The sequence below is a fragment of the Cynocephalus volans genome, chromosome 10, assembly GCF_027409185.1.
Source record: "Cynocephalus volans isolate mCynVol1 chromosome 10, mCynVol1.pri, whole genome shotgun sequence".
Taxonomy (NCBI): Eukaryota; Metazoa; Chordata; class Mammalia; order Dermoptera; family Cynocephalidae; genus Cynocephalus; species Cynocephalus volans.
Genome location: NC_084469.1, coordinates 73,382,935 through 73,395,980, shown reverse-complemented (window position 1 = coordinate 73,395,980; position 13,046 = coordinate 73,382,935). Strand labels below are relative to the sequence as shown.

General features: G+C 36.1%; 1 protein-coding gene across 8 annotated transcripts in view; it reads right to left on the bottom strand.

Moving 5' to 3' along the window:
- Positions 1-13,046, bottom strand: part of CNOT1 (CCR4-NOT transcription complex subunit 1) — a 99,759-nt gene that overhangs the window by 37,593 nt on the left and 49,120 nt on the right. For all 8 annotated transcript variants that reach the window (XM_063112214.1, XM_063112206.1, XM_063112208.1 and 5 more), the window contains exons 13-16: positions 11,610-11,850; positions 9,648-9,767; positions 8,799-8,921; positions 8,461-8,612 (exon numbers count right to left, since the gene is read on the bottom strand). In XM_063112214.1, coding sequence (XP_062968284.1) covers positions 8,461-8,612; positions 8,799-8,921; positions 9,648-9,767; positions 11,610-11,850 — 636 coding nt within the window. The remainder of the gene's footprint in view (positions 1-8,460; positions 8,613-8,798; positions 8,922-9,647; positions 9,768-11,609; positions 11,851-13,046) is intronic.

The window sequence follows — 13,046 nt, the reverse complement described above, 5'->3', positions numbered from 1 at the left end:
CAATCCAGGTGCAATTCTTTTTTTCCTGAATATTTTCGATCCACAGTTGGTTGGCTGAACCCATGGGTGCACAGAACTGACTGTATATCATGATGCACATGCCTTCAGTCCAAATGCCTTCAATCCAAAATGTGGATTGTATAAAGCACACCATTATTTTATATACTGTGCAAAACCAAAATAATTCCACCAATTAAAATTTTTAAGACATCACCAATGAAAAGCAATATCATGTCAGAGAATTTTGGAGGGGGGAGAGTAGCTGGCTGATAAGGGGGTCCTCTAACCAACTGAGCTAATCAGCCATCCCCCACAGATGTTAAAATATTTTTTAAAATGGGCATTTTAGAATTGATAAAATTTGGTATATTAAAATATTAATTCTATTTTGGAGTAACTTCTTATTTCTGACAGGATTTCAAACTTAAAAATGGCAAGAACATTACAATGAACTGTCATAAATGCTTCACTCTCCAATAGTTGACATTCTGCCCTATTTGTTTAACCATTCTTTCTATACCATTTTCCCCTGAAGCATTTAAGTTTAGATCCATCATGTATCTTTTATCCCTAAATATTTTGCCATGTATCTCCCTAAGGTAAAAATATTTTTTTCTACATAACCATATAAAATTATCACGATCAGACATTTAACACTGATAAAATAAATAGGCTATATTAACATTACACCAATTATTCCCATAATGTCCCTTACAGCTATTTTTCCCTTGGATCAGGATCCATTCCATTCCATTGAGTTGTCACCTCTTTAGCTCCTTTAATCTGGAAGAATTCCTCAGAATTCTTTACATGTCTTTCTTGACCCTGATTTTTTTTCTTAAGATAGGTATTTCGTAGAATGTCCCTTGATTTGAGTTTGTCTGCTATTTTAGATTCAGATCATGCATTATAAACCTTACCACATAAATTACACTGTATCCTTTGCAGTGCATTTTATCTTTTGGCTCATGATGATGTAGGTTTCAGCTGGTGATCACTTTGATCAAAAGATTAATGTGGAATCTGCCAGGATTCTCCACTGAAAAGGTATTTTGCCCCTTCATAATTATTTTAATAATAAGTGGGGAGATACTTTGAAACTATGTAATTATCTTGCTCCTCAAATATTCACTACTTTTAGCATCCATTGAAGGTTACAACTCCATCATAATGACTTCTCCATTTATTAGTTGGAATAACTTTCCTTCTCTGGCATTTATATTTTTTTTATGAATATGGACACTAAATATTTTACATGCATTATTTTACTAAATTCTTCAAGAACACAGGTAATGTTAATATACTAGGCTAAAGAAATTAGAACCCAGAAGTTGGGTAATATGCCTTATATATATATATATATATACACACACACACACACACACACACACAAAACATTTTATCCAATTCTAAAATACACTTAATTTTACAGAATATTCAATTTCAGGTGTATTAAAATATATAAATGTGAAAGGCAAAACTTTAAAACCTAAAGATTTAGAACATTCAGAATTTACAGAGTACTTTGGATTGGATAATTCATTGTTGTGGGAGGCTATCCTGTGCATAGTAGGATGTTTAGCAGTATCACTGGCCTCTACCCACTAGATACCAGAAGTACATTCTCTCCAACTATGACAATCAAAAATAATATTGTATGACTCTGAGGGAGTGAAATTGCCCTTGGTTGAGAACCACTGATTTAGAGATACACATGTAAATTTTTTACAAGAAAAATAAAATTCAAAATCTATGTGGGAGAGGTAAACAGAGTTAGGGAGTAAGACAAGGGTAGTTTCAAAAAGATTGGTTATTTTATAGGGTAAGTTACACAGTAGAACCAAACGTGTTCACTTTATTATGTTTCAGAACTTACAAAAATATATAAGATACAGAATGAAAAGGACAGAATAATGACTTCCAAATATTCTCCCCCTTATAAAATCAGAAAATTGGCAAAAACAAATGTCAGAATCAACTTTTTCAGAATTCTGGAAATTAACCAAAGGTTTACAACAATTGAGAAATTTTTTTTTTGTTCAAGAAATACAACTAAATTGTAGTTAAGGAAAGAGCTTTCTGGCATACTAGTTTGCCCTAGTCCCATCTCTAGCTCCACCTCCATCTACAGCAGACTTGGAAACTAAGAACCCCTAATCACAGTGAAAGCCAGCAGCCTGACAGCCACTGGAAGGGTCAAGAACAGGTTTGAAACATCTTCAAAGCCTTGTTCTCAGAGAACTGTCATTATTTCACATGTCTAGGAGAGTCCCTGTGAGAACACGAGGGCAAGGCTGTCTTTATTTGACCTAAGAGCTAGACCACAGCAAAAACCTTTCCTCCAGGAGATGTCTGTAGAAAACATCTAATGGTAATTGTTTTAACTTTCTGGCTGCCCAAGGTGGAAGATTACAATTAGAGCAAACAACAGGCTAACCAAAAATCTTAAAAGGAAAACTCTGGATGTAAAGGCTAACTAAAGTGCAGCTGTCAATTGCCTAGGTTAGTGTTGATGTGAACACAGAATGACAGGGCAAAGACTAGCTTACTGACTCTGAGGTGTGGGTTTAAGGAAGTCTCTGTCCAATCTTAACTGACAATAAGGCTAATAACCAAGCAGAGACGTCAGTGGCCAAACATGACAAAAAATAAACTTTACAGAATTCGTTCAGAAAAGTCACTAAATAAAAAAAGAGCAACAACAACAAACAAACTCTGGTGAAAGGGGGTAAAATCTAATTTCAAGAATTACAACATTATTTAAAATTTCCCATTTTCAACAAAAGTTACAACACATGCAAAGAAAAAAGAAAGCATGGCCCATAGCAGGGGAAGCAATCAATAGAAACTGTTCCTGAAGACGTACAGGTGTTGGACATGCTAAACAAAGACTTTAAATCGGCCATTTTAAAAGATTCGAAGAATATATTTAAAGGCTGCAAGTAAGCTCAGTAGGTTAGAGCATGGTGCTGATAATACCAAGGTCCAGGCTACAATCCCTGTTCTGGCCAGCCATGAAAAACAAAACCAAAAAAAAAAACCATTTAAATAAAAATATATCAAAAGAACTAAAGGAAATATAGCATATCAACAGTAATTATTTAAAAAAAAAAAAAAAAAAAAAGAACCAAATAGAAAATTCTGAAGTTAACAAGTACAATAACTGAAACGAAAACCTCACTACAGGTGTCCAACAGCAGATCCAAGCAAGCAAAAAGAACGAATCCATAAACTTGGAGACAGGTCAATGCTGTGGACTGAATGTCTCCCCCAAACTCACTGAAGCTTAATCCCCACTGTAACTGTTAAGAGGGTGGCAAATCCTACTATAGTAACTGAACGGTGGGGCCTTGAAGAGGTGATCAGATTGTGAGGACTATGCTCTATGTAGTAATGGGTGTGGTTCTGATTGCTTTCAAAGGAGAGCAAGTGAGGAGTTAGCACTCTCTTGCTCAGCTATTCTTGGTGATGCCCTGGGTTGCTGTGAAGAGTCACCACCAACCAACAAGTCCCTCATCAGATGTGTCCCCTGGACTATGGACATCACAGCCTCCAAAACTGTAAGAAATACATTTCAAATATTCTGTTATAAGCAACTGAAACATACTAATAGAAGCAATTAAGATTATCTAGCCTTAGAAACTAGAAAATGAAAAGGGAAAAAATAGGCTCAAGAGACATGTGGGAACACCATCAAGTGTACCAACATAAACATAAAGGAAGTCCAAGAAGTAGAGAAGAGAAAATTTGTAGAAATTATGTCTGAAAACTTCCTGGATTTGATGAAAAACATTAATATACACATCCAAGAAACTCAACAAATTCCAAGTCTAATAAACTCAAGAGATCCATACCTAGAACAACATAATCAAGCTGTTGAATAAAAAAACAGAAGAGAAGCAATTCATCACATACAAGGGATGCTCAATAAAATTAACAGCTGATGTCTCACCAGAAACTATGGAGGACAGAAAGCAGTGAGGTGGAATATTCAAAGTGTTGAAAGAAAAGGAATGTCAATCAGGAATCCTTTATCTGGCAAAACCATCCTCTAAAAACAAAGGAAAAATTAAGACATTACCCAGATAACAAAAACTGAGGCAATTCATTGCTATCAGACCTGCCCTAAGGATTAAAAGGAATCCTTTAGCTGAAATGAAAAAACAACAGACACTAACCTGAATCAATATGAAAAAATACTAGTAAAGGTACATAGGTAAATAAAGAAGACAGTATATCTCTACCTGATTTAAAGGACAACTGCATGGTGCAAGAATTATAAATATCTTGGTGGGCACTCAATGTATAAAGGTGTAATCTGTATGACAATAATGGCACAATGAAGGGGGAAAGGAACAGATCCATACAGGAGGAAATGTTTGCATCCTTTGAAAATTCAGTTGACATTAATCAGAATTAGACTGACCTGGGGCATAGAGAAGGGGACCGGACCCCCCTCCCACAACCAGGCACCCCGTGCCAGCACCTCAAGGCCCACTCAGTGACCCACGGCATGGAGAAGGGGACCAGACCCTGCTCCCACAACCAGGCACACCTCACCAGCGCCTTGGGGCCCACCCAGGGACCCGGGTCATGGAGAAGGGGACCAGACCCCCCTCCCACAACCAGGCTCACTGCGCTAGCGCCTCGGAGCCCGCCCAGGGACCTGGGGTATGGAGCTTGGGACTAGACCCCCCCCTCCCACAACCAGGCACCCTGTGCTAGCACCTTAGGGCCCACTCGGGGACCTGGGGCATGGAGAAGGGGACTGGACCCCCCCTCCCACAACCAGGCTCACCACTCCAGTGCCTCGGGGCCCGTCTGGGGACCTGGGGCAGGGATAAGGGGACCAGACCCTCCTCCCACAATCAGGCACACAGTGCCAGTGCCTCAGGACCCACTCGGGAACCTGGAGTATGGAGCTGGGGATCAGACATTCTCCACAACCAGGCACACCACCAGCGCCAAGGAGCATGCCAAAAACATCTTCTCCATGTGGGTGGCCCACCACAGCCACCACGATAACCATGGCTGCCGTGAAGGCGGCTAGATGCCACAACCACCACGCAGATTGTCTGCCAACCACTGGAGTGCCTTAACACAAGGAGAGTCACCAGCAAAAAGAAAGGAAGAGGATGTCTCTCTCCACAGAGCCCATTTCAGAGTGATGGAAAAGACATCTGCTCTATGATAGTATTGGGGGACCTGATCACACCTCTCAGCATTGGACAGATCTTTTGGGCAACAAATGAACAGAGTAACCATTATTCTTTCAGAAGGTGAGAAGAAATCTAGGGTGATTAGAGGGGGGTGGGGGGAGGGAGAGGAGGATGGGGAGGGATTGGACAAGGGGCATAAATAATAATTACGATTTGTAACAATATATATACTAGTAATATTGATTTGATCAACATATCTCAATGTTGAACCCCCAAAATTTGTATAATCAATCTTGAGAATTAAAAAAATAATTAATTAAATAAATAAATAAAAAGTTAATTTTATTCCCCAAAGCAACCACTAAGAAAAAAGTCAAAGAAAGAACAAGGGAATTAAGATGGTACACTAGAAACTATCTATTTAACATTAAGGAAGGCAGTAATGTAGGAACAGAAGAACAAAACAGACACACTAACAGCAAAATGGCAAGGATAAATCTGACCTTATTGATCATTATGTTAAATGCAAATTGTCTAATTTCTCCAATTAAATGGCAGAGGTAGGCAAAACATACCTGTATTCAAAAAACATAATTCACTATAGGATCTCTAAAAATGACATACTTTAGATTAAGACACATATAACTTAAAAGAAAAAGATATACCATGCCAAAAGACATACCAAAAGAGAACTAAAATGGCAATACTAATATCAAACAAAATGGACTCTAAGAAGAAAATTGTTAACAGAGACAGCGAAAGACATTTTATATTAGCAGGATCAATCCATCAGAAAGATGTAACAATACATGCACTTATAAAGGGAGCTCCAAAACACATGAAGGAAAAAAACTGACAAAACTGAAGGGAGACATAGACAATTCAAAAACAATAGTTGGAGACTTCTATACCCCAATTTCATTAACGAACAGACCTACAAAAATAAACAAATGAAAGACTTCAGCAACAGCATAAACAAGTAACAAACATACACAGAACACCCTACCCAACAACATCCTCCCCAAGTGCACATGGAACATTCTCCAGGATACACCACGTTAGGTCACACAACTCTCAATAAATTTAAAGAGACTGAGGTCAAACAAAGTATGTTCTTCAACCACAATGAATAAAACTAGAAATCAGTAACAAAAGGAAATCTGGAAAGTTCACAAATAAAACAACAAATTAAACAACTCACTCTTACAAGCAATGGGTCAAAACAAATTACAAAATTCTTTCAGGATGAATTAAAATGAAAACACTTAAAACAGTGCATAGGCAGAAATTTTAACCTATAAACACCCCAATTAAACAAGAAGAAAGATCTCAAACAACCTAACCTTAGAAAAAGAGCAAACTAAATCCAAAGTAAGCAAAAAGAAGAAAAATAAAATTTAGAGCTGAAGTTTTAAAAATGGAAAACAAAACAAACAAAGAAAAAACAATAGACTCAACAAAACCAAAACTTAGTTCTTTGAAAAGGTCAATAAAATTGACAAGCTATACTGACCAAGAACACTCAAATTACAAAATCAGGAATTGGAAGAGGGGACATTACTACCAACCTTACAGAGATAGGAAAAATTATAAGGGTACAGTATGAAAAATTATATGCCAATGAATTAATGAATCTAGATAAAATTGACAAATTCCTAGAAAGACACAAACTAGTGAAATCTGAATAGATCTATAACAAATACAACTTGAATTAATACTCAAAAAACTACCCGTAAGAAAAAGTCCACGACGAGATGGCTAAATTTCTGAATTCTACCAAACATTTAAAGAATAATTAAAACCAATTCTTCTCACAAAAATTAGAAGAGGAGAGAGCTCTTATCAGTTCGTTTTATTAGGCCAATAGTACCCTAATATCACAACTAGACAAATACAAAACAATATCCCTTAGGAATACAGACACAAAATCCTCAATAAAATACTAGCCAACTGAATTCAGAAGCATAGGAAAAGAATTATACACAATGACCAAGTGAGATTTAGCGCAGGAATGCAAGGTTAGTTTAACATCCAAAAGTCAACACTGTATTTCAAGAGAATAAAAAACAAAAACCACGTGATCACCTCTATAGATGCAGAAACAGTACTGGGCAAAAAACCCTTTCATGATAAAAACACTCAACTAACTTGAACTGGAAGGTAAGGGAACTTCCTCAACCTGATGAAGTGCATCTATGAAAAACCCATAGCTATCATCATACTTAATAGTGAAACACTAGATACTTTTTCCTAAAATCAGTAACAAGACAAGAATGTCCTGCTCTCCTCATTTCTATTCAACATTATTATACTAGAGGTTCATGTTAGGGCAATTAAGCAAGGGAAAAAAAAAAAATTAACTAAAAAGGGATCCAGATTAGAAAGGAAGAAACAAAACTATCTCTGGCTGGTCAGTCAGCACAGTTGGTTAGAGAATGGTGGTGATAACACCAAGGTACAGGGTTCGATCCCTGTACCAGCCATCCCACCAAAACAAAAATAAAAACAAAAAAACAACAAAAAACTATCTGTATTCACAGATGACATGATCTTGTATAAAATACTTTAGCAATAAAGTTAACAAGTGCAAGACTTCTACACTGAAAACTACAAAATATCACTGAACAAAATTAAAGACCTAAATAAATGGAAAGATATCCCAGATGAAAGGATCAGAGTACTCAGTAGTATTTAGATAGCAATACTCCCCAAAATGATCTAAAGATTCAACACAATCATCAGGACAATCCCAGCAGGCTTCTTTGTAATTTCTTTGCAGAAATTGACAAGCTGATCTTAAAATTCACATGGAAATTCAAGGAACCCAAAATAGCTACAACAATTCTGAAACAGAAGAACACAAATTGGAAGATTCATGATTCCCAATTTCCAAATTTACTAAAAGGCTATAGTAATTAAGACTGTGTGGTAGTGACGTAAGAAGAGATGGATATATCAACAGATGGAATTAAGAGACCAGAAATAAATCCATCCATTATAGGCAACTGCTTTATTGAGAAGACAATACAAAAGGGAAAGTCTTTTCAACAAACAGTGGTGGAACGACTAAACATCCACATGTAAAAGAATAAATTTGGAACCCTATCTCATACCATATACAAAAATCGAACTCAAATGGATCCGTATTATCAGTAGTATAATAATTTGGGTTTAAAGACCAATGGATTGTCTTAAACTGCTGATACTTTTGCTCAACTCCTCTTTCCACAAAATCAACAATTAACCCATATACTCCAATTCCAGTATTAAATACCATCATTTTCAAGCATCTTCTTCTTACCCTGCACAAGCCTGTAGACAGGCCAACATTGTTGCCAGAGTTTCTGGAGGAAGTTGAGCACTTTTGGGCTGGTCTTTCTCTGGGGCAAGTCCACCCAAAATAGAAGGGCACCGTCTCTTTAAAAAAGTCATACATGCCTGGATAAAAGGCTCCTGAAAAAGAGAAAAGTCTCTCAGTGTATTTGAAATTGTTCTTAACTGCTTTCAAATTAAAGATAGCTACTAAACACCATGACTAAAAACCAGAATAATATCTTCATTACCATTTTTAAAAGTTGTTCCTAAACATTTTAGCCACTAAAATTTAAAAGCAGAACTAAATGAACAAATCCTGCTTACCCCATGTTCTCGAATTTTATCTGTGAGCCATTTGTCAAGTTTGAGGTATTCACGACGTGATGCAAGTGCAGCAAGGTCAATAACAAAGGCAAAAGGTGTACCATTTAGCAGCATTGACAAGGCCTAAAGAAAAAAGATTATTAAAAACTACAAGTCAAGCACTTAGCTAACTATCTCTCTGCGCTACCTTCTATTTCCTCCTTTTCACAAACAAGTCTAAATAAAATATACCGCTAATATTTCCTCAGTCACAATTTTTTAAACAGCTTAACTCACTGGCAACATTAGTTCCTACTAATAAGATCACATTTGAACAGATGACCAACCTTCAAAATAAATTTTACCCTGTGCTTCTACAAATAACTAAATCTAGAGCAGAGCAAGACTCAGACAATGGATAATCATACTTACCTGTTTTTTTAAATGTAAACACAGGCTGACTCTAACCTAAGTACAACTATATCACCAGTACTAATGCACCTAGTGATTAATGTTATAGAGTCAAAACTATTTGTTATAAGATCCTGTTGTTTCTAATAAACTTGCTAACAGGTAGTAATGTACCTGATTTCTCCAAAAATTATACCTCACAGATTACTTAACAAGAAAAGCTCAACTATCACTTTAAAACAGCCTTACATCACAGACCAAAGAAAATTAAATGAAAACATTTTTACATATCTAAAATCACTATCTTTCCCATTCTTTTGGACTTGGCAAAATTCTAAATGAACTCATTCTATCTAAGAGCTAGTTATGTGTGAATTATTCGTAAGACATCTTTGTCACAAAAATTTATTTTGTATCATTAATAAATAAGCCAGTGTCATTCTGTCCCTATGAACTCACCTTCAAGTCCTGGGCCACATCAAGTATTCTAGACAATTTGGCCTGGTCATACTGCTCCCCTCTCATGTACCATTCTGCCATTGCATGCATAATAAGTTGGCGAATTGAGGGAGACTGTCCCTAAGAAAAAATAGGTGAAAGGTTAAATAGCAATACCACTAAATGATTCTGATAGGTACTATTACAAACACCTGGTTAATTTTACTTGTAGTTATGTAAAAATCAGGCAGTAAATAGGCTTCCTACACTATGCAATTACAGTGACAATCGTTATAAGAAAGCCAAGTTACTTGTACATCTTCCAAATGAAGCCTGCTCCTAAACTTGGGTCATACAGTCATATAACAAACATATTTGTCCTATAAGTCTGCCTATACATTTTCAAACACAGAATAGAATCTGATGTAATATGATGTGAACATGTTACAATCAAGTTCATACAACTCCTTAAAAGTAAATTACATGGCTCACTTGGGAGAGTATGGTGCTGATAACACCAAGACCATGGGTTCGGATCCCTATATAGGGATGGCCTGTTAGCTCATTTGGGAGAGCATGGTGCTGACAACACCAAGTCAAGGGTTAAGTTCCTCTTACTGATCATCTTTTAAAAATTTTAAAAACAAATAAATAAATAAATTACAAATTACTGGTACATAAATAAAAACCAAATAGTTTGAGGTAACCATCTCTCATGTTGCACAGTATACTGCTGTATCACTATTTCTGGAAGTGGTGGTTGTACACACATTCTAAATCTAGCTACTTCCAATAACAGGAATGTTAATTTTTTAAATAATTATTCAGCTTTTTCCCCAGCAGTTAGTCTGGCTTTCAAAACTAACCTAAAGGCTTGAAGTTTAATGATATAAACAAACCGTTGGCACTCAGTGACTTTCTAATAAAAGCAACGGCAAGGCAATTACTATTGCTATATCCAAATCATATTCCAGTAACTGTCCTAGAATGGCAAATGGTCCAAGCAGAACAAGTATTAAACCAGGAGTGAGGAGATGCTCCTATCAGCCTGCCCTTTCTGCCTCACAGCTATGGTGAGAAAGGCATAAAGAATGGGCTGCAAATGGTGTTTATTATTGAAGTATTTATTAAACATTTTGGAAACTTTAAGTCTACCATACTAATTGATTCTCTACAAAGGAGGATGATCTGAGTGCGTATCAATGAGACATGGCTAAAATGTTTCACTTATAAATAAAAAGTCTTATCCAATTAATTTTTTAAGCACTTGTATATAATATAAACTACTGTAAGAATGACGGGGGAAAAAAGTAGCCAAAAAAGCACTTGAGAGCAAGGAAAAGATGACTTTTTCTTAGTTTCTGCATTTGTCATATTAAAAATGTAGGCTATTAAGAAAAATCAATGGACAAAAGAATATTTACTTGTCAAATACATTCGACAAAATTGGGGTGAAATGCACAAGGGACTGAAAGGCATTTCAGCAAAAACTAAAATAAAATTTAAATGCTGAATTTGGATAAAATAGAAAATAATGCCAATTAAATTGATCTGTGATCTTCTCCCATTTACTATGACATCAGTACCTTCTCCTTCCATAATAAATGTTTAAAATCCCTACTGCTATCAAAAGGATATCAGTGTCCTAGCAATACAGTGCTTTCGTAATACTGAATTCTTAAAAAATTATCTATCTCCTTGCTCTCTGAAATTTTATTTGTTTTTGTTTGCTTGTTTTGGCAGCTGGCAGGTACAGAGATTCAAACCCTTGACATTTGTGTTATCAGAACCACGCTCTCACCAAGTGAGCTAATTGGTCAGCCTGTGATTTTGTATTTTAATGCCTACATGATCAGGTTTTATGACAGTATGACTTCTCCAGGAAGTCATAATAATCCAAAGATTGACAATAAACATTCTAAACATACCAAAGGATCTCAATTATTTAGATGAAGAAATGATAAATAAATGATCATGTCTTACCTGCCCATGCCATGCATAGTGCAAAATAATAGCAGAGTTAGGATGGTTTCCAAGGAAAATTGGCATCAGAGTGGAGATGAGTTCATGGCGCAAGGTGTGCCAGGAGGTGTTGATTTGTAGTAAGGCCAATACCAGCATGTCTGGACAGTGTTTGATAGGGAAGCTGAAGAGCTGTTTGACTTGCTCATACTGCCCAACTTCTGCGAGCCTTAGCAGAGATTCAATCAAATCCAAGCTCTTCCTAACAAGAATGGAAGAAAGATGCTCTATCAAAGAAAATCCAAGTATACAAAATTCATTTTCAAAGTAACCGATACCAACTGTCAGAACAAAACAAAGTTGCTGTCATGTTTTAATATTTGAGAAATATTTAAATTGTTGCTGTTTCTCTCAAAACTATGCTGCCATGCCTCCAGAGTGATTTCAAGGGCAATCCAAATTAACAAGGAATAACTGATGGAGAGGGCGAAACCACTAAATATTTGCATAATCATGGATCCTCCTTACCAATAAGATAGCAGATTTTCATGATTAGGGTGAGAAAGAAACAAATCAGAGTTTAGAAATAGTGAAAAATCCACAATACACACATAGTAGACTTAATTTACACACAGAAAAAATTCTGCCAAAAATACAGCCTTAACACTTACTTTGGTAATGCAAAGTTATAATTTAGGTGCCTCCTGATGTGAGGCAAGTTTGAAGACCACAGCACCCCCTGTGAATTACTCAAGAAGTTGAATATGATAGACTTTAATAGAGCCTCAAGGTCTAACTTTACCCTTAGTCCATGAAAATAATGGAAATAAAGAACAAAGCAAATACCATGAGGAAACAGATAATCCCATAAGATGGGGGAGACTAGAGGACAAACGATGTGTTTCTCCATTATATCAATGGCAAAAAAATAAATTTAAAAAAAAAAGAAAAAAGAGGGAGAAGAGAGACTTAAATGAAACCATGTGGACCTTGTTTGGATTCTCAATCACAGAAGACAATTAGGGAAACTTACATGGAGACAACTAGCTATACTATGGAATTGTCATTTGCTAAATGTGATAATGACATTTCAGTTTTATAAAATGGAAAGAGGCCTTTATCTGTTAAAATAAAATGAAGAAATACTACTATACACATTAGACTTAACAGTAAAAATCAACCATACTTGCAAATTCAACATTGGTTAGCATCTGGGGAAAGAGCACACTGCCGCCAAATAAAGACAATAATCTTTTCAGTAACGGAGAGTACAGTTAGCAAAAAACTGTAAAAACATTATTAAGTACATGCCTTCAAAGAACAATCCAGGCCACACCCCCTACCTGTTGCCATGTGTGTATTTCCATAATAATGCAAGTACTCTCACCATCCTTACTTTACATACCCAGAGATGAATAACTGGACAAAGAGTTCCAGGGGAAACCTAATCTAGAAATT